We start from the raw sequence: 21449 nt of genomic DNA, 5'->3' as shown, positions 1-21449 counted from the left end.
ACTGAACAAATGATCAAAGTAACTAAACAAGTTTTTAATTGATGCGTTGAAGTTGTAACCACATTTTAGCTGGTTGAAAAGAGGTCTGAGACATTCAGACCAAATATCAACCAGAAAACAATGTTGAAATCCTGGTTGGTGTTCACTGGGAAAACATTTCAATTTCACTAAATCAGCCTGAAACAAAGCTGCATTTATTCACAGCTTCAGACAGCAAACAACTTATTAAACAGGACAAATACTACAGTGTAATACTGCAGCACAGGTGCTGATCTCACTAAAGTAAAAGTAGAAATAGTAGAGTGTGACACTCACGGAATGTTAAAGATAATACTGCAGTACAAACACCATTCTACAAAACAACAATAACACATTTACTAAACCGGAGTCTCTTGGATAAAATAAAGCAGTGCAAAAGAACCAGAAACTGCATCATAAAATTTGAGTACAGAAAATACGGATTCAATATAACTACAGATATGAAGCTATAGATAAATGAAAATAAAATTCACAGCAACATTTTGTTAGCCATATTAAATACTAATAAAGCCAACAACTAATGCATGTTATTAAAATACATTTAAACACTTCTACAACAACGTATTTAGTTGGTTAAAAAAAACACTCAAAGTAACATTTACGGCGACAGAACTCTAAATTACCATTTCTCTCACAGTCCTGAATGCACCATAGTGTCACGTGACAGAGTCAAACATGGCGTCCTCTCGGAGAAGGCTGGTGTGTTTACGCTCCGGGATCTGGAGTCTGTTATTTTACTGTGTTTACTCTCATCTAAAGCTCGTTCTGGCGGAGGAGGTGGACAGCTGCGACAACCTGAGACTCGGACAATATCCTTTAATCACCGTTTATTAACGGGACTCTGATTTAACGGGAGATGATCTACCGGACGGTGGTCGCTAGCGTTAGCCGCAGCTAGCTTAGCTATAGTTACATTTAACAGTTAAAATGTCAGATAACATTCAGACGTCACAGACAGAAACTATAAAACGACCATTTATTTAATATACCCGTGTTGTTTTATGAACAGTTTAGCTCACAGTTATTGATAACCTGCTTTATAGACAGGAAGTTGTAGTTAGATATGCTTTATAATACATTTAATAATAGCTTTAAGGAAAGTTATATTCTAAACGAATAACTACGACACCAGGGTTACATATTACCTTATTATATCATTATTATTACTGCAGGAAGTATTCAGACACTTTACTGGAGTAAACAGTACTAGTACCACACTGTTAAAATACTCTGGTACATTAACATGATTCAAAGGAAAAGTTAATGAATCTGGAACCATGAACTGTTTTTACAGGAAAAATGAACCATCAAAATAATTAAATTCATTTTCTGTCAGTTCACTCATTGATTAATGTACCTGATAGTTTCACATGGACTTCTGTAAACTTCATAACTAAACATCAGATGTTTTGTGTTTAAGAACCTGAAGCTGTCAGATAAATGTTGTGGAGCAGAAACAGAAAGCTGCATGAAAAGAAAAGTCACAAAGTACAAGTACCTTAAATTTTAACTTAAGTACAGTACTGAGTAGAAATACTTAGTTACTTTCCACTACTGAATATTCCCTAAATGTATCAGTACTGTAGATGTAGTCACACACGTTTGTGTAGTGTATTCATTTTAAGGAATAGAAATCACATTATAAGGACAATGCAGAAGATGTAATGGAAAAACACCAATTAAAACAAACAAGGACAAAAATTAATAAAATGATGAACTAATATATAAAATAGCTCATGTTGAATTAGACTTTAAAAATTACTTCAATTCACAACAACGTAACAGTAACAGGTAGATGAAGGCTAAACATTTAACTGATAATTCACCTTTGATTGAAATTTTATAAAACGCTGCGTAGACTGCAAAAATAAAAAACAGAGAAAACAAATAATGACCTAACAAACAATGTTTTTTTTCTGAGGATGTTCCCTCAATAGGTAAGTATAATCATTAAAGTGTAGTTAAAATATGAAAAGTATGAAAGTACAATCAGTTAAATGTAGTTAAAGTATTAAAACTGACAGTTACACGAACAGTTTTTCTCTGAGGTCACGTCTTTGTTCACTGCCAGGTGTATGTACAGTGTGCATACGAAACAGCGTGTGCACATGCATTGTGTCTCCATCTGAGCCCCTGTGTGTGATGCCACGTGCTGCTGTTGGTTCATTGTGTTGTGTTGATGTTGAGTCAGTCAGCAGCTGGTTGGGACTCCTTCACTCTCCTCATGTATCTCTGCAGAGATCCAAAGATAGATGAAGCCACTCAGGAGCCCGAGAACTGCCGGGGCATGACAGCCTCGGGTGAGTGAGTCACATGACCCGACGAGACACCACATGGCGTCTTTGTGACAGATGTGATGATTTTCATTTCCAGCTGATGTCGCATCAAAACGTTTGTGGTTGAAAAAACATTTTCGGTCCTGCCGGACGGCGGAGCTCGTTACTGGAAAGTTGATGATGAAGACATTGTTTTATGGCTGTGCGTCATCGATAGCTGAACCCAGAGGCATTATGTTTTAGGGTTGTCTGTCCATCTGTCCCATTCTCTTGAACGCGGCCTGTCAAGAACACCTTGAGGGAATTTTCTCAAATTTGGCGCCAACGTTCACTTGGACTCGACAAACAGCTGATTAGATTTTGGTGGTCAAAGGTCAAGGTCACTGTGTCCTTGCATCCGTCTCACTCTTGTGAACACGATATCTCAAGAACACCTCGAGGAACATCCTCAGATTTGGCACAACTTGGACTATAGAATAAAGTGATTAGAATTTGGTGGTTGAAGGTCAAAGGTCACTGTGACCTCACTAAACATGATTTTGACTGTAACTATAGTTCACACATGACAAAATTTAACATAAATGTCTAATATGTGACATCATAATGATCTACAAAAAAATCAGTGTTTCCCTGACGCTGCTCGTCATGGAGGAGCTGCTAACTACTGTGGCCGACATGAAAATGCAAATGTCTCTATCTGGAGCCAGCGTTTGGTTTGTCCTCTCTGAGCTACTGTAGAAACATGGCGGTGCAACACGGTGATCTCTGTAGACGAGGACCTGCTGCCTGTGTAGATATAAAGGTCTCATTCTGAGGGAACAAAAACACATTTTTATTTTCAGCTGATTATACACTAAAGAAAACACACACTCAGTATATTGTGTTTCTGACAACGTAGCCCCCTAAATCCTACACTAGAGCTATCAGACGTGATATTAAAGAAACACACGGTAATATGAAACGACGTGAATAAGATTTAAACTGAGTTAAATAAGAAACATGATGAGAGCTGAGCTGAATGAAGGAAATGAACTGATGAATGAAAATATTTATAGAAATCTGACAACTCAGCTTCTGATCAATACCTGTCGTTCAGAGAATCAGATGGCTTCAATAGTCTACCTGTGTGTGTGTGTGTGTGTGTGTGTGTGTGTGTGTGTGTTTACAGTGGAGTGCCTCCCAGCTCCGAACATCAGCTGTCGGTTGTCTAACGGGACGGAGTTCAGGTTCAGCGGAGAGGAGGTGGGCTTCAACAAAACCATCCCCTGCAGGAATGTGTAAGTGCACACACATACACACACACACACACACACACACACACACACACACACTGATAAACTGTCGGCTGCAGGGTTGAATTATCACATTATTTATAACTTCATTGTGGAACACTGTAACAGCATTTTGACAATAACGACAATATTGATCCCTCTGATAATAATAATTGTATTTTTCCTCTCAGGAGCGGTTATTCTTACAAAGTAGCTGTGGCTTTATCTCTGTTTCTGGGCTGGCTGGGAGCTGACCGCTTCTACCTGGGATACCCTGCTCTAGGTACGTTATTTTTAAACTCACTAAAGCCCCGTTTCCACCGAGCAGTTCAGTTCAGTTCAGTTCAGTTCAGTTCATTGTTTCTGTCTCCACAGTGAAAGTTGTGGATGGTCCCAACAGAAGCGTTCCTTAGCGTCCCCATGTTTGGTCCCCCCTCTGTTGGGGTACCTAGCACACAGATCTGGTACTAAAAGGTGGAGCTAGAAACCCTGCAGTCTGATTGGTCAGTAGAGGACGCTCACTCTGGTTTTATGTAACCTCTGTTCATACATCAGTAAACTACAACTATAAAATGAAAGAGAAAAAAATAACTTCATTCACTGGGCCGACTGCCGGCAACTTTTAAGGTGGAACGTTAACTTGTAATGTTACTCAATGCATGAGTTGATGACGTGAATCCATCAGCACACCTTAAATTTCACTGTGACAACTTTGACCATCACTTTAGTTTTTATATGACACACACTTTTAGTAATGACTTTAAAAATATAGATTCATTTGGAGCGGATTATGTGAAGGTCATATATTCTAATCCTCACTTCCTGTGGGCTACAGCAACACTAAACCCCTGAGCTTGCCTGAGAAGGACTAAATGCACAAAGCTGCTATTTTGAAATATCCCATGGAGAGAGACTCTCACTGCAGCCTGTTGTATTTTGTTGTGAAAATGTGGGCGTGCAGCCTCGTTCTGTGGACGATAAACCAGGTGCAGACTTCCATCTGTGTCACCGCTGATGAGGAAATACAGCGAGTGCTGGACGGAGCAGTGAGTGACAACAACCCCGCCCACATTTAAGAGGACTGTCTGAACACACCGAGGGTCTAGGTACCATGTCTGAAGGGTCACTGCTGGTTCCAGAGGGACTGGACTGAAAGGGTTTGGTGGAGACGGGGCTGAAGTGTCCAACATGTTTTCACTTCCTCACTAAAACTGTTCCAGTTCCAATTTCAAAAGAGGGAGGAGAGGTACTGTGTGTTTATGTAATTTAAATGAACAGACTGTAATATCTCAACAGCGTTGTAATATTCAAAGTCTTCGCTCTTCGAGTCACGTTAGAAGAAGTGAAATTGTCCACTGAGAGCTGAAGTTGCGTTCAAATGTTGAAGAAAGAAGTTCAGAGTTTTCTCACTCGTCTTTCATTCACCTCACTTGTTAGAGGACCTGCAGCTGAACACACATCAGCTCTGACTGCAGCACTGCTGTCAGCTGCTGCTTGTATAAAACATCCTCTTCCTCCTGAACAGGGTTTACATTAGCTGGCATCTGACAGCTTTAGGCTGGTGTCACATAATTGTCCGGCAGATTAAAATATCAACGGCCAAAATGTCTGGTGGGAAATATGCCAAAAAATAAATAACTTCATTAACAGCATATTAAATAGCCTGATATTGTGTGAACTCCAAGATGTGTTGCAAAGACAACTGAAGCATAAACTTACATCATGCAGACTGGATTTTAGAGTTTTGATTATGGACGGATCTGTTAATCCACTGAAGCAGCACAGAGTGTACGCCACATCCACACAGACACGGTCTTCCTCTTGGTGTTCTTGGTGTCGTTAGTTGACGGCATCACAGATCAAGTTCTGAGGAAGACCCTCAGCACACTGCAGGCCTCAGACGGGAGATAAGCTTCACTCCACCACAGTGAGCCAAACGGTTGATAGCAGGTCTGGTGATTTATGGTGAGGCTTGGCGCACTAAGTCCTTTTCCTCCTTTGTTTCTGCCATTAAACAGCCCGCAGAACTCTGCAGATTTTACAAGATGCTGCTTATAAAACTCAGAAAGTTGTCACCGTCTCCTCCACCTCCTTGTGCATGTGACGATCATGTGTCAGCATTAGTCAGCATTAACATCAGAGTCAGTGATGTGGTGAGAAGAAATGTCAAAAAATAAGATTTACTGTTAATAGATTGGCAAAATAATGTGTCCCACATTCTTTATCCTAAATCAATATTGTCTATCATATTACCAGCAAAAAAAAAACAAAACAAGAAAAAAAACATTGCACAAATTTTCATTTTGGATCAACGATGAAAACATTTTAAAAAATCTGCAGATTCTGTCGGGCCTGGAAGTCAGTGACTCTGCTCAACAGGCCGCTTTATTGAGCTTAATTTCAAAATATGTCATTTGAAGTGTTTTACTGTTATATAAAGGTGTTCATATGGATATTTAAAACATATGTCCAGTAGTTTCTCTACATGGTCAGAACTGTGGAACATTAACGGCCCAGCGTAAACCCTGCGCCTGAGGCTGAACTCTCTGGAAGTCTGAATGTGCTGATGGAAATTTTGCAGCGTTGCCCTTTAACAGTTTCCCCTGTTTTCTCCAGCCTGAATTCAAATTAAATTCAATGAGTCTTTGTTTGTCACTGATCTGCACACAACAGACCATAATAACCCGAAGAATAACAATTATGATTACCACAACAAGGACGCGTTATTATCAGCAGACTGAGTCCTTCTTTTAATGAGACACCTGCAGCAACACAAAGGCTGAATGGCTGCGAGTGTGTGTGTGTGTGTGTGTGTGTGTGTGTGTGTGTGTGTGTGTGTGTGTGTATCAGGGGGTTTTGGATGGAGGACAGCTGCACTGATGAACACCTGGCCTGATTTGGCACAGGTCGTCCTGGGCAGAGCCAAGCCAAGTTGGATTTATTTCCAAAAAATATTAATTTTCAGGCGGGTTTTCATGAAAGCACAAGGAAAGATGATGTGTAATATCTCAAGGGTTAATCCTCTGAGGAGGAGGAATGGAATTGGAATATTTCATAGAAATCTGCACATCAGGTTTTTATACTTATTGTGTCCAAAAAAATTGAATTTCCCCTCGAGGGTTAATAAAGTATATAAACATGAAATAAAAATTTAAGTGGAACTTTTGACCTCAACCACATAGAAAGATGCTGACAGGAAACAGAGCGATGGTAAGAGAGAGGAGGGTACGACACGTTAAGCTAAATTGATACGTATTTCTATTATTGATTCATTTGCTATTTTTCCTTCTTTGGTAATTAAATTATCCAAAAAGTCCGATCTTCGTGTTGGTTTGCCGAACAGTAATAGACTTCTGACTTCTACAGTGTTGGCTGGATGAGATTTACTCCTTCATTTATACAAATGTACTACACTGCTCAAAGGGAACACTTGATGGTCACAGTGTGACAGGAAGTCAGTCAAACTTCAGGGATCAATCCAGTGATTGTGAATCAGTTTCAGCTGCTTTGGGTCAAATCAAAGAGACAAACAGGAAATGGTTTTACATGTGGTGTCCACAGACAGCTGCTCTCTCCTTATCCTTCCTCACTGATTCTTCTCTAGTTTGGTCTTCTGCTAGAGTCCTTGGCACTACTGGTAGCATGAGGCGGCACCTGCAGCCCAATCAGGTTGATACCAGGTACCAGGGCCCAGTATTTCAAAACTTTTAATCTGGATCAGAATGATCCGGATTTTGTAGTATTTTATTTACTATTGATTTTGTACGGCAGCTCTTATGATGAGAATTAATGTAGCCTAGGATATATTTTGTAATCTGACATTCTGGTTTCACAAACTTCAGTTTCCCAGTAAAGTTAAGAAAACAAATTGAATGGTGTCAGTATCCCTCTGTCCAGCCTGACGGTCAGCATTAGTACACTGTGCAATGTGCCATGTGTCCTACATCTCTCTACATCCACCTTGAATCCATGCTTGATCCACCCTTCCAGTGGGATCAGGGTAATCCTGATTTTTAGCTTCAAAACTATCCCAGTCTCCACCTTAGAATTTTGAAATACCCAAAAACAGCATTTGATCAGAATTCTGGGTAGGTTTGGATTACCAAATCCATATCCGAATTTTACTAGGCTCAGGATCACATATCCTGGTTTGAAATACCCAATTTTGAGATTTAATTCTATCCAGACCAGTCTGATCCAGATTAAAAGTTTTGAAATACTGGGCCCTGGAGACTGGCCGTTACACCAGGAGAGCTGGACAGGGCCGTAGAAGGGCATCAACCCAGCAGCAGGGCCCTGGGTTCCTCCTAGTGCAGTGGGCCCTGGGTTCCTCCTGGTGCAGTGGGCCCTGGGTTCCTCCTGGTGCAGAGGGCCCTGGGTTCCTCCTGGTGCAGAGGGCCCTGGGGTCCTCCTGGTGCAGAGGGCCCTGGGGTCCTCCTGGTGCAGAGGGCCCTGGGGTCCTCCTGGTGCCGAGGGCCCTGGGTTCCTCCTGGTGCAGAGGGCCCTGGGTTCCTCCTGGTGCAGTGGGCCCTGGGTTCCTCCTGGTGCAGAGGGCCCTGGGTTCCTCCTGGTGCAGAGGGTTCTGGGTTCCTCCTGGTGCAGTGGGCCCTGGGTTCCTCCTGGTGCAGTGGGCCCTGGGTTCCTCCTGGTGCAGTGGGCCCTGGGTTCCTCCTGGTGCAGAGGGCCCTGGGTTCCTCCTGGTGCAGAGGGCCCTGGGTTCCTCCTGGTGCAGAGGGCCCTGGGTTCCTCCTGGTGCAGCGGGCCCTGGGTTCCTGCTAGTGCAGAGGGCCCTGGGTTCCTCCTGGTGCAGAGGGCCCTGGGTTCCTCCTGGTGCAGAGGGCCCTGGGGTCCTCCTGGTGCAAAGGGCCCTGGGGTCCTCCTGGTGCCGAGGGCCCTGGGTTCCTCCTGGTGCCTCATGTGTCCAGAGTGTAGACAGTTCCAGGATGATGAAGGCAGTGATGCCAATGACTGGCCCTCTCGTCCCCCTGACCTAAATCCAGCTGAGCACCTATGGGACGTTATGTATCAGTGTGTCCACCACAGACTGTCCAGGAGCTCACTGATGCCCTGATCCAGGTCTGGGAGGAGATCCCCCAGGACACCATCCTCCGACTCATCAGGAGCATGCTCAGATGTTGTCAGGAGGTCATACAGGCAGGCGGGGGCCGTACACACTACTGAGTCACATGATGAGTTGATGTGATAAAATTCACACACATTGGATCAGTCTGTGATTTTACTTGATTTTCAGCCCTCGGTGTGTTGATGATCTTGGTTTCCACTGACTGTTGTTGCGTCATAATTTGTTCATCAACATCTGATGTGTGATTTAAATGTTCATTTTCTGAGCAGTGTATTAATGTAAAATTGACTCACTCGTTGTGTCTCGGTGTCTTTCAGGGCTGCTGAAGTTCTGCACTGTTGGTTTCTGTGGAATCGGCACTCTGATCGACTTCATACTGATCGCCATGCAGGTGAGTCACAAACCCAGTCAGCTGCTGGTCAGATACTGGTCAGGAACTGGTCGACACACAGCCTGTAAACAGACAACATTCAGGTCATCATGACTGATTTCTCAGCTTTCTTCTTTGAGAAATGTTTCAGCCAATAGCTGACGAGCTTTAAACTGGTGTTTTCCTTTTTACTGGGAGCAACTTGTCATTAATTACAGGGCTGCATCTCATGATTAATACATCAGAACCAGTTTATCTCTTAATTATTAACTGTTGGGTTTATAATATCAGGAAAAATGCTTTGTTTGGTGCGAACAACAGAACCCAAAGATATTTAGTTAACTTAAGTGAATATTTTAGACTCTGGAGAACAGCTGGAGTTTTGTATGTTAAAGGAATAGTTTGACATTTTGGAAAATACACTAATTTACTTTATTGCAGAGTTCAGATTGATGCCACTCTCACATCTGTATGGGGAATACGAAGCTACAGTGCTGCACTGTTTGTTGGCTGCGATAAAAATAAATAAGAAAAGAAACAGCCCCTTAATTTGACAAAATACTCTTTCGTCAGTAGCTCCTTTTACACTGCCAGATTTTTGGCAAATGTTGGGCCGTTTTGCCGGCAAGCTGCGAGCGTTTAGACACACAGAGCCGGATTGGCGAGTTGATCCGAGGTGCCCAATTTTCCGCCTCGTAGGGTAGACATATTGGTGGAACTTTTTTAGTTTAAAAAGAACGAGGCGGCCTTGAGCTGTTGATGACCTGTGGGAGGAGCTGTTGATGACTTGTGGGAGGAGCTGTTGAAGACTTGTGGGAGGAGCTGTTGATGACTTGTGGGAGGAGCTGTTGATGACGCCGCACCTGCGAGCCACTGGCGGTGGATAAACAGGAAACAGCTGATAGCAGGAATTAGCGAGCAGCTAGTAGCAAGAGGGAAACACAAACCTGACAGACACTGTAAAGATGAGCAACTGGGGAGACAAGGAATTGTGCGCCCTCCTTGTCCTCGCAAACGAAGAGGCCATTAACCGTCAGATGACGGGGACGGTGAAGGACGGGCCGACTTATGAGAGAATCGCCGAAGGACTGACCAGCCGCGGCTTCCCTCCCACGTCACTGTTTACGTCACACGCTGAGCTACACGTTTTGTTACTCGACATGATCACAGGCCATGCAGTTGTCTTCATGTACCTAAACTTTAATACTTCAGTCACAAAAACCAAACCTCAAACTCTTAAGGGAGCTGAAAGGCACCCTAAAAAGCAGAAGATGTGGAGCTGGAATCTGCTGCTGTGGCATTTTGGTCCAGACATGCCCAACACAATCAACCACATCGTAGGGCATTTGCAACATGTGGTAGGCCCCCCTCCCCTCAAAGAAATTTTGAGTGACAAACACAAACAGAGTTTTTCTGCATCAATTCATGGTGGGAATGTCTTGGTAGGGCTGGATGATATGGACAAATATTCATACCTCTTTATTTTCAGACTGGATGGCAATACAAGATATATATATCTGTATTTTCTAGATAATGAGCTTTGTGTTTTCAGCTGCAAGTCAATGCCACTTTTGAGATGTCACAAACACTTTTATAAAACAGACTGATCAAAATAAAATGCAAAGACAGGGATTTTTTTTCCTGTTTGAAAATAAACAGCTGCACAACATGTACATGAAAAGTGATATAAAGTAAACAGCAGGGCTGTACGTTAACTTGGTGCACACGGCACTGGAGCTACAGAGGTTTAAAGGTTTGCAGCACACGACACTGAACTATAACGTGACTATAAAAGAATCAGGTAGGTTTGAAACTATTAAAAATCTTTGTGGGCGGACTTAAAAAGTTGTTTTCCATCTGTCGGCCTTTCAAATGAATCTAGTGCTGGAAAATGATTTAAATATTTTAGACTTATTTCTGCACAGAGCATCGACAGAGAGGCCGAGGGAGGGACGGAGACAGAGACACTTTGTTCTCGTTATATATGTCTTGTATATGAAACGTCTGTGTTGTTGCTGCTTTTTTTTTAAGCCCATCTGTCGCCCGCATCCAGGAGCCATCTCAGTGACACACAATAGACATCAGCTACCAAGAAGAACGGTGATGATCCACCTCACACACAATCTAGCAAACAAACGCTCATCTCACACAATCAAGCAGCTCTGTCTCCTGAACATGCAGCGCAGCGCTGTACTGCACGTATGCTACTGTGCACTTTAAGGCTGCTGTCAGCCCTACAGTCGTCTCCTTTGGTCTGACGGCAGCATTTACAAGAGGACCAGATCAAATGCCTTGTGTGAGAAAGCTGCTCTTGATTGGTCAGAATTTCCATGTGGGAAAAATCCAGGAAGTAAAGCAAACGCTGAAGAAGAGTACACTTGCAAGATAAATGTGACACTTTCTAATGTCACAATGGAGGGACAACTACGCAGGTTGATTTTAGCGCTGCTCATCGTGGACTATATTGTTGTCATTATTCATTTTAGTCAAAGCATACAGTTTGAAAACGAGGCAAACGCGGCTCCAACTAGAAAACAATGTTTTGATGCATTGGATGTGCTGAATGTGCATATTAAGGCAGTACAGGAGGAGGTGCACATTAATAATCCTCCAGGACTGTAACATGCTCATGTTTAACCCAAACAATGTGTCATGTGACTGCAGTTGCTTCACATCCAGGTTGGAACACCTTCTCACCACAAACCAACCGCACCAGAGTTCCTTTGGAACCGGACTGAGACCACCTCTTCAAGAAGGTCTCAGTCCGGTTGTTCTGGTGTGTTCACACCTGCACAAATGAACCGCACTGAGGGGGCAACGAACTTGACTTTGATTGAACCAAACCAAACAGGGCAGGTGTGAAAGCAGCCTTAGAGAACCAAGTTCAGTTCGTTTAAAAAGGACGATTTGTGAAAACACCCTTAGCGTTGCTGGAGAACTTGTGAGTGAGTGAGGGGGCGGAGCTGTGCGGTGAGGGAGAGAGAGTAGACCTGGACACTGGTATGTGTGATGTAATGCAGCCTGAACCTGTATCGATATAAACGGTGTTGTCTAAGTCAAAAATACACAGATATATATTGTACATCGTGGTTATATCACCCAGCCCTGTGTCATGGTACTTCCTGCTTCAGCTGCACATAGTAGCTTCTTCTTCTTCTGTCCCTATTATGGCAGCTTGTTCCATTTAGCAGCCATGACTTCTGAGGTCTCATACTGCCCTCTACTTTACCAGAGATGTTGTTGTGACTGTAAGTCGTGTTCCAGCAGTTTGGTAAAATAAAGTCCTGTCCTACTTTCATGTTTTTGGGATGGGGGACAAATGCACACGTTCTAAGTGTATGTAAGTGAGGTTTTGTCCCAGTTCTCAAAATCAGTTCAGTACAATGAAACCAAAACACGAACCTTGGTTCAGACTTTCAGGTGTGCGAAGGCCCTGAATCACTGCTCTCTGATCAGTTAGTGACACCTGTGATGAAGAGTTCCTTGTTTCACAGAGGATCCATTTTAGCGTGGCACGTGGCGGCCGAGCCTCATATTTTAGCGGCTAACTGCCTGGTGGGGGGGAGGGGACGGACCCCCGAGCCTGATGAATAAACAGGCGTCGGCCTTCTGATTATTATTTACGTCCATCCATCCTGCAGCGCTGCGGCTCTCTGAGGTCCACAGGATGAGTGATGCTTCTAGAAGTTCCTAATGGACTCAGAGAGGACGGAGACAGACGGATGGAGAGGGGGAAACAGGAGGTGAAGGGACGAATCACTCCTTCCTGTTCAAACGTTTTAGATAATAGAGGCTGGAGATCCATCACAGGGAGGTGTGAAGGGGACCAACAGTGGATGGATGGAAGGACTAAACATGATACGAGTGGTCGGCAATGATTTTAAAATTCAGTGTGACGGCAGCTAATTTAGTCTCTAACCCAGCAGGCTGTAGCGTCCTGAGAGATGGAGTTATTTGTCTGATGGTGAAAATGTTTGGGAACTTGGTTTTGTAAAGAAACCCATCCAATAACTTTGCTTGTTTTGTAAGATCAGATTCAGCCATGTTTGAGGGTGAAAGCTGATGCAGTAGTCTAACAGAATAATCTTAACTCAAGGTTTAGTAACGTTTCTTCCAGAGCTTTCAAACCACATCTCATGGTCCTCATCACTGAGTTGCTCGGTCGTCACGGAGAGGCTTCTGTCATCATCACAAGACCTGTGGGTGAGACTTTGGAAGTGACCACAGTAGGTCACGTGACAGATTAGTGTAGAGATGGAGGCGTGAGATGTGGTCGAAAGCTCCTGGAAAAAAAATGTGATTGAGTCAAATTCATTTTATAAAAAAGCAGTTCAGGGTGTTTTATATGTAACATTAAAACAGAATGTGCACATATCTGCCTATACAGTACACACACATACAGACACATATTCAGACCTACATGGAGTCATGTCACTCTGTGAGTGAACATCATGGGTCTGATTTACAACCTTGACTTTAAAAAAGTTTGGACACTAGGTAAAATGTAAATAAGTAATGTGCAGTAATTTGCGAATCTATTTGAACCTTTATTCAATTAAATACCGTACAGAGACAAGATGCTAAATGTTTAAGCTGATAAACTTTGTTTCTCATTTGTCTCATGTGTTGCGTCTCCGCCTGCAGATCGTGGGTCCAGCAGACGGATCAAACTACATCGTTGATTATTACGGCGCCCGGCTGACCCGCCTGTCCATCACCAACCAGACCTACAGGAAGCCACACCTGTCTCTGTGAACACACCTGAACACACTGACAGGAACACTGTGAGTCCAGACTTTAGAATCTGTTTGTTTGTTGTCGGGTCACGTTCTTACGCCCAGTTCAGACCAAAGAATCATGATGAGACGAAACCATTTTAGAACGTTGCAGAGAAAAGTATCAGCGCTGTGAACTGGCCGGCTGATGATGTCACCTGACACTCAGCTGGTTTTAAAGCATGTCACCTGTTTCAACAGTCAGTCAGCTTTCAGTGAAGTCCGCTGGTCAAGTCAAAATGACCACAGACGGCGTGTTGGCTTGCTGCAGCAGGTGCTCCGTCCCCACACACACACACACACACATTCTCATTGACTGATGAATTGGTGCTGGTTTTGTTTCATCACTGTAGCCAGTATCTCACTATCACTATCCTCATTCAGATTCTAAGAAGCTACAAATTATATTCAGCCACAAAATAAGTCTGAAAAGCTGCAAATCAGAACGAAGCACAGAGAGTCGTTGACTAGAGATGATACGCCGTCTCATGGCGGTCACTTCCTGTCAGCGTTACAGATCAGAAGCGCAGAGAGTTGTTGACTAGAGATGATACGCCGTCTCATGGCGGTCGCTTCCTGTCAGCGTTACAGATCAGAAGCGCAGAGAGTTGTTGACTAGAGATGATACGCCGTCTCATGGTGGTCACTTCCTGTCAGCGTTACAGATCAGAAGCACAGAGAGTTGTTGACTAGAGATGATACGCCGTCTCATGGTGGTCACTTCCTGTCAGCGTTACAGATCAGAAGCACAGAGAGTCGTTGACTAGAGATGATACGCCGTCTCATGGCGGTCACTTCCTGTCAGCGTTACAGATCAGAAGCACAGAGAGTCGTTGACTAGAGATGATACGCCGTCTCATGGTGGTCACTTCCTGTCAACGTTACAGATCAGAAGCACAGAGAGTCGTTGACTAGAGATGATACGCCGTCTCATGGTGGTCACACGCAGTACTGTAGCCAGGCAGATCCAGTACAACACAGCAGCTGCTGATTACAACATGTTTGGGCTGAAAACGGAAGAAAACTCAAACAGCTGCCACTTTAAAATAAAAATCCAGAGCAGATAGAAAAACACAGTGGATCATCAGGGAATAAAAACAAGTGACAGACGTAGAGAAACGTGACCTCACAACCAACACTTGATTCAGAAAGAACAGGTTAAACTTCACAGTTCAAGGTCACACACACACACACACACACACACACACACACACACACACACACACACACTCGTCTCCTGGGACAAAGCGGTTAAATATCAGAGTGTAAAGTCAACATGAGGAAAGTTTCTCAGGGGACAAAGACGTGACACTGGATGAAATATAATCCAGTTTGTCTCATTTCAAAATGTGCAGGAGCTCCCAGAGTGCACTGGAACAGGTACATTTACTCAAGTACTGTGCTTGTACTTTATTTGAGTAGGGCTGCAGCTATCGATCATTACTTTCTTGATCAATCTAGGGATTATTTTTTTCAATCAGCCGATTTATTGACTAGTAATAATGGATTATTCTGTCGCTTGATTAATAAACAATAGAACTTGTCTTTTTAATATTTGAATAAGTTTACTCAATAATCTTCTTTTTAAAACAATGACTACAGCATCATTTTAAAACTAGTGTCATTTCCACGTCACTGCTGTGCTGTAATACTAACAATAATAAATTCAGACCCTATCTGTTGGAGATCTGATCAGAAAATACTGAGTCTTTAATTCAAAAGCGTCGCTGTGACACACACATTCATTTAATCACTGTATATCACAGCAGCATTTCCTCTGAACTGGAGAATCTGTAGTTTAACTTTAGTACTTTAACATGACTTAAACCTGTCTCTGTGTCTTTCAGGTCCGTCATGTAAATACAGAGAAAGAGAAGACTGCGCACGACGGAGGACACACTCAACTTTACTGACACACCGGCTGCAAACAAATGAACAGTTTAAAAATAAAAGTGGCGTTATTTCTGATTTGCATTGACCCGCCTGATCAGAGGGCGTTTAAAGGGTTATTCATGTTTTCAGCCTGTTAGCCTTCACATTCCTGCAGATTGTTTTCAGACTCGTCCATCAAATTTTAAATTGATCTCTACTGATCAGCTGCTTGTTTCTGTTCATCTCTGTAAAAACTACCTGCTGTATAGTTTGAGTTTTCCCACCTCTCCTGCTCAGAGTACTTCGAGTCACTTCAGGTCACGTCAGTCCACAGCCGTCAGTTTTCTGTTTTTGTTTTATTTATTATGATTTTGTTGTAATATATTGTGATGTTTTGCTGCTGTTTTGTCTTGTTGTTATGATGCTTTTACATTAAAACAGACTTTATTAAATAAAGTTTCTTCTTGTGTTAATCTATATCTGACTGTTTCTTAAACATCTCGTGTTGATGTTAAAGACAAACTGAGGAGGTGTTTTCTTTCTTTTAGAGGGTTTTTGTTTATTTACACGTGTTGATTCACCTGGATCAGAAAGTAGATATGAAACTTGACAAGCAGGTTAAATTCTTTTTATCAGAGAGCAGTCAGAAGTGTCTTTGAGGATTGACTGAAAATACGCAGCCCAGTGAGAAGTGTTGTTAAATTATCTTCCGTTTTATTTTATTTGAAATATCTGATATATGGATATTTATCTTTCAGAAAAACACACCAATAACCTGAAGATTCTTGATATTTGGTTAAATAAATCAAACTGGCTTTAAAAAGGTTCTATGTTAAGTTTCAGAGCTCTTGTATCGCCATTGAGTGTTTTATCATGTGCACGAGGATGCAGGTGCACGTACGTATTAGGCGATGTGATAATGCAGTCCGATCATTGTTCCATTGATCAACAGGGGGCGCCAACACAGCAAAGAAGACTGCAAGCTGATAAACCTGGACCTAAAATCGACTTTGCAAATTTTGTGTGAGGAGGGAAATACACTGGACATGTTTCTTGGACCTGGAGGAGTCACACAGTGAGTTCTGGGGAGAAACACTGAATATAAACTGATGTGTACTCTTTAACGTGTCGTCAATACAACTACGTCTGTCCTTGAATTTTCTGAACAACCGTTCATCAGATTAGCCTCATACTCGGCAGGTGTTTGCTGAGGATCCGGGGTGTTTATTAATTCAATTCAGTTTTATAAAGCTCGATATCACAAATCACAGTTTGCCTCACAGGGCTTTACAGCATGCGACTTCCCTCTGTCCTTATGACCCTCACAGCTGATCAGGAAAAACTCCCCAAAAAACCCTAAATGGGTCAAACAAGTGGTCGAAACCTCGAGGGTGAGGGTTAGAAAGCAATCCTGCTTCAGGCACCCAAATGTCCAGCAGCGGCCGTGGCTACAGTACAATTAAGGACAGATGACAAAAGGTCAGAGATGTTTCGTTGGAGCAAACGCAAACATTTCAAGCATCAGTGATGTAACGTTGAGAATGAACGCTTTCATTCCTGGAAGGAGCCTGGTCCCAAACAGCTAGCTGTCAGCAAATGGTGCGTATAGTCTAGCACTGCTAAGGGACACGACTATGTCATGACAGGTGTGTTGCTCAGGACTCGAGGTGTTGAGCTGTCTGTATGAGCAGTTTTGAGAAATAGGAAAACCAGAGGCCGAGCAAACAGCCTGCTCAGATCAGGAAACTGAGACAAACTGGGTTTGAGTCAAATCATGCTGCTGAACCAAAGCCATGTTCAAGGTTCCCATGGTCATGGAAAACCTGGAAAAGTCATGTTATATGTAAAATCCTTTCACGTTTTTTAAAAAGTCATGGAATTGGCATTGACTGCGCTCACGAAGCTCAGCGTAAGTTCAGTCAGTAAGACTTTCTTTGAGCTCATCGATTCACAGTTCTCTCCCTCCACTCACACTTCATCCTCTCATCAGCTGACTCAGGCCCCAATCACACAGGAAGCATTTTGCAGGTTGCAAAACACAAGGCGCACCCCACTGCCTTTTGTTAGCTGAATGCCACTAGTGGAAAAAAAATGTAATCAATCTATTGTTTATTTATTTATTGTATGTATCCTGCAGTAATGAGTGTGTAGCTGCTGCCATGTTGAGGCAGAGGGTGCTGTCTGTAGCTCTGGTTGAGGGTGAGAGGCTGTCAGCAGATAAACAGAGATCTGTGTGGGTACATGAGACCCTAAAAAAGAGGCTGGATCATGGGGAGTACCACCAGTTGGTCCAGGAGCTTCTCCTCCATCATGGACATATTTTAGGATGACTCAGGGGCAGTTTAACAACCTGCTGTCTATCATCAGGCCGTATAGCTCTGGGTATCCAGCAACCACTACCACCAGTTTCTCCTCCATTGTTTACCAACTGGAAACTGGTTTTCATGACCACCACAGAAGCCCCGCCTCTCAAATCATGCCACTGGACAATGGGGAAAAATAGGACGCACAAAGAGATGATGTGAATTGATTTTTCGTTCTTATGTGCACATGTTGAGAAATATTCTTTTACTATAAAAAATGAGTCTCTCCAGATTGAAATAGTTTTAACACTCATGGCACTGTGATGTTTTTGTCAAATTTCTGCAGGGAATAAACTGAGGGACGTGTACATTGACATTGTTTTCGCATCATTTTCAACAACTGCTTAAGTTTTCTCTCCCTGAAGGACTTTTTTTTTAAGATATCTTCAGATTCACACTTTTGTCCGATGCTCATTTCCTGCCCTTCCGAATGATCCTGACCTTGCTGCTTTTCTGGAACCTCTGTCTTTGTTGAAGGGGACGATCTCAACTATTCACTCAAATATTTAGCGTCTCTGTTCGGACTCTCCTCGGGCCCTCAAAACTATTTGGGAGGCAGATATGGAAGAGGCCAATCTGGTCGATGTTTGGGAGGAGATTTTGCACTTTTTTTGGACTGAGATTACTGCCTCACTGTCTGAGGTGCTCGGGGAGAATTGGTTTCTGATGCTATTACAACAGGCTATTATTCAGAGTCACATGAGCTGAAGTGCAGCTGCAGTAATATCTATTTAGTGTGTATGTCTTGATTATACTTTTTAAGTATTAGAAGTGAACATGACCAACTATTAGAGAGTGGAAAGCATGCCGTTTAATTATCAAACAATAATTAACCTTTGGAGTAAAGTATACGACACAGTTCTGTTATGACATGGAAATTTCATTATAGGTCCTTGAAAAGTCTGGAAATATGCAGGACATAAATCTGTGGTTGTTTCCTCATTTTGACGTTAACGAGACAGAAAAAGTGTTTTGACCTCAACGGCGAGACTTTAATACACACGCACACACACACACACACACACACAACCAGAGTCAGTGTGTGTGTGTGTCTTTGTGTGTCTTTGTGTTAGCAGCCATGTGGCTTTCATCAAAATTCAATTATCATACTGAACTACGCTTCACAGGACACACACACACACACACACACACACACACACACACAGGAGAATGCAGAAACGGAGTGTCTTAATAGTTTCAGTATGGTTCTTATCACTGCCGTACAGTGTATGTGTGTGTGTGTGTGTGTGTTATAGCTCGTTATGATGAATATCGTCCGATGTTAAAGGTGGAGTGCAACACACTGTACACACACTCCTTTTGCCTCTCTGTTTGTTTTCTTTAAAAAAAAAAAGCATTATATTTTTTTCATTTTTTCAATCAAACAGATAAAAGTTTATTTCAGCGCCGACAGAAATCAATCAGTGTCACTACCTTTAATGAACGGGTGAAGCAGCTGTTCAGAATGACATCATATGAGACACTAAAGTCCAGTTCAGACCAAAGATTTGCAACAAGACAAGATGAACAAACAATTACTGTCAACGCTCCGTTCTGTAACGTTGTAAAAAGCTGGCGGTTTCACATTCAGATTCAGTTATTAATCCCACCAAGGTTAATTTGTTTGAACAGCTTGCCTTGCACACACATTATACCATAACGTACAGTAACATGTAGACACTCCTTTCCCTTCTCCTGTAAATATTCAGTCCGATAAACACGGAGAAGTTGATCATGTTAGTGCAGGGCTACCCAGAGCGTCACATCTGTCCCACAGACGATAGGCCTACACACTTATAAACAGCTCCTGGAAGAAGATCAGCTCTGCACTCAGGGTTTCAGGTAAACAGGCTGTATGACGCTTGTTAAGGCTGCTTAGCAACCTCAGACACAACCTGCCGCCACGCTTTTGAAAGCTGGTGTGAAAAAAGGCACAAGAGTAGCGCCCAGCGCCAAACCTGGTGTTTTCCAGGTGCTTAAAGATGCTGCATGTGTACGGGCCCTAATTTCCAGGGCTGGTACCTGCGGTTATTCCACAGGCTAGTTAATAACATGTCGGGCAGGAAATCCAAAGTGTGGGATCATTTTGAGAAGGTGAAGGACGAACCCAAGGTGATATGTAAACTCATCTTCATTGGTTGACTACAAACATGACGTATCATCTGAAACATGGAAGTAGCTACATGCCCATTAGCCCACAGCGTCATTAACAGGCGGCTCGCTCAGTGTGTGACGTGCACTTGGAGATAAAATATAGGCCTATATTAATGAAGGTTCATTAGTACGGTTTGTATTTCTCTGTAATGTAGCACAGTGTTAACAATGTTACTGACACTATTCTTTCTCACACCTCCATGTCAGCCAGGATCCCTTACATAATTATATATATATATATATATATATATATATATATATAGATCCACTCATTACTAAAAGTGTGTGTCATATAAAAACTAAAGTGATGGTCAAAGTTGTCACAGTGAAATTTAAGGTGTGCTGATGGATTCACGTCATCAACTCATGCATTGAGTAACATTACAAGTTAACGTTCCACCTTAAAAGTTGCCGGCAGTCGGCCCAGTGAATGAAGTGATTTTTTTCTCTTTCATTTTATAGTTGTAGTTTACTGATGTATGAACAGAGGTTACATAAAACCAGAGTGAGCGTCCTCTACTGACCAATCAGACTGCAGGGTTTCTAGCTCCACCTTTTAGTACCAGATCTGTGTGCTAGGTACCCCAACAGAGGGGGGACCAAACATGGGGACGCTAAGGAACGCTTCTGTTGGTACCATCCACAACTTTCACTGTGGAGACAGAAACAATGAACTGAACTGAACTGAACTGAACTGAACTGCTCGGTGGAAACAAGGCTTTTGTAGAAGTTAAACATCAGTTTTTAAAAAAAGGGATGAAGCCAAAAGTCAGTAATTGATTCACAGACAGGTTTTAAACTGGTGTGAACACTCATAAACTGGATCCAGTTTGGGAGTGCTGTTGGAAATATTGGCTCTCAGTGCAAGTTGAGAGATGCATTCAAATTTTCTTCAAATTACTAAACAAACCCCAACTGAGGTGAAAACCCTCTCCATGGAATGTAACTAAGTACATTTACTCAAGTACTGCACTTGAGTCCAAATCTGAGACACACGTACTTATGTATTCTCATTTTCTGCTACTTTATACTTCTTCTCCACTACACCTCAGAGGGAAATACTGTCCTCTAGTGGACGTTAGAGGAACTGTAGCCGAACACACAGCAGCTGATTGGTTCAAACGGACCTGTTATTAATTAACGTCGTCGTCGGTGTAACTGCTGTTTCCTCATTGTGTTTGTCGTGTCGCTGCGTCTGCTGTGTGAGACAAAACATTTGAATAATAATCAACCCAGTTTACATTGA

The 21449-nt window shown here is 42.7% G+C and overlaps 1 protein-coding gene across 1 annotated transcript; it reads left to right on the top strand.

The window, feature by feature from the left end:
* Nucleotides 1–684: 684 nt before the first annotated feature.
* On the top strand, nucleotides 685–16163 carry tm2d1 (TM2 domain containing 1). Its single transcript, XM_049588305.1, has 7 exons — nucleotides 685–848; nucleotides 2266–2339; nucleotides 3484–3592; nucleotides 3778–3869; nucleotides 8987–9060; nucleotides 13684–13823; nucleotides 15662–16163. The coding sequence occupies exons 1-6, from the start codon at nucleotides 715–717 to the stop codon at nucleotides 13792–13794; spliced, it is 594 nt and encodes a 197-aa protein (XP_049444262.1). The 5' UTR covers nucleotides 685–714; the 3' UTR covers nucleotides 13795–13823; nucleotides 15662–16163.
* Nucleotides 16164–21449: the final 5286 nt, after the last annotated feature.

The sequence above is a fragment of the Epinephelus fuscoguttatus genome, linkage group LG10, assembly GCF_011397635.1.
Source record: "Epinephelus fuscoguttatus linkage group LG10, E.fuscoguttatus.final_Chr_v1".
NCBI classification, from domain to species: Eukaryota; Metazoa; Chordata; class Actinopteri; order Perciformes; family Serranidae; genus Epinephelus; species Epinephelus fuscoguttatus.
This window is presented reverse-complemented; position numbering and strand designations above follow the sequence as displayed.

Coding starts and splice junctions, on each gene's coding strand:
- tm2d1 (XM_049588305.1), top strand. CDS start 715: ATGGCGTCCTCTCGGAGAAGGCTGGTGTGTTTACGCTCCGGGATCTGG. Junction 3,593..3,777: donor ACCATCCCCTGCAGGAATGT/GTAAGTGCACAC, acceptor TTTTCCTCTCAG/GAGCGGTTATTCTTACAAAG. Junction 3,870..8,986: donor CCTGGGATACCCTGCTCTAG/GTACGTTATTTT, acceptor GGTGTCTTTCAG/GGCTGCTGAAGTTCTGCACT.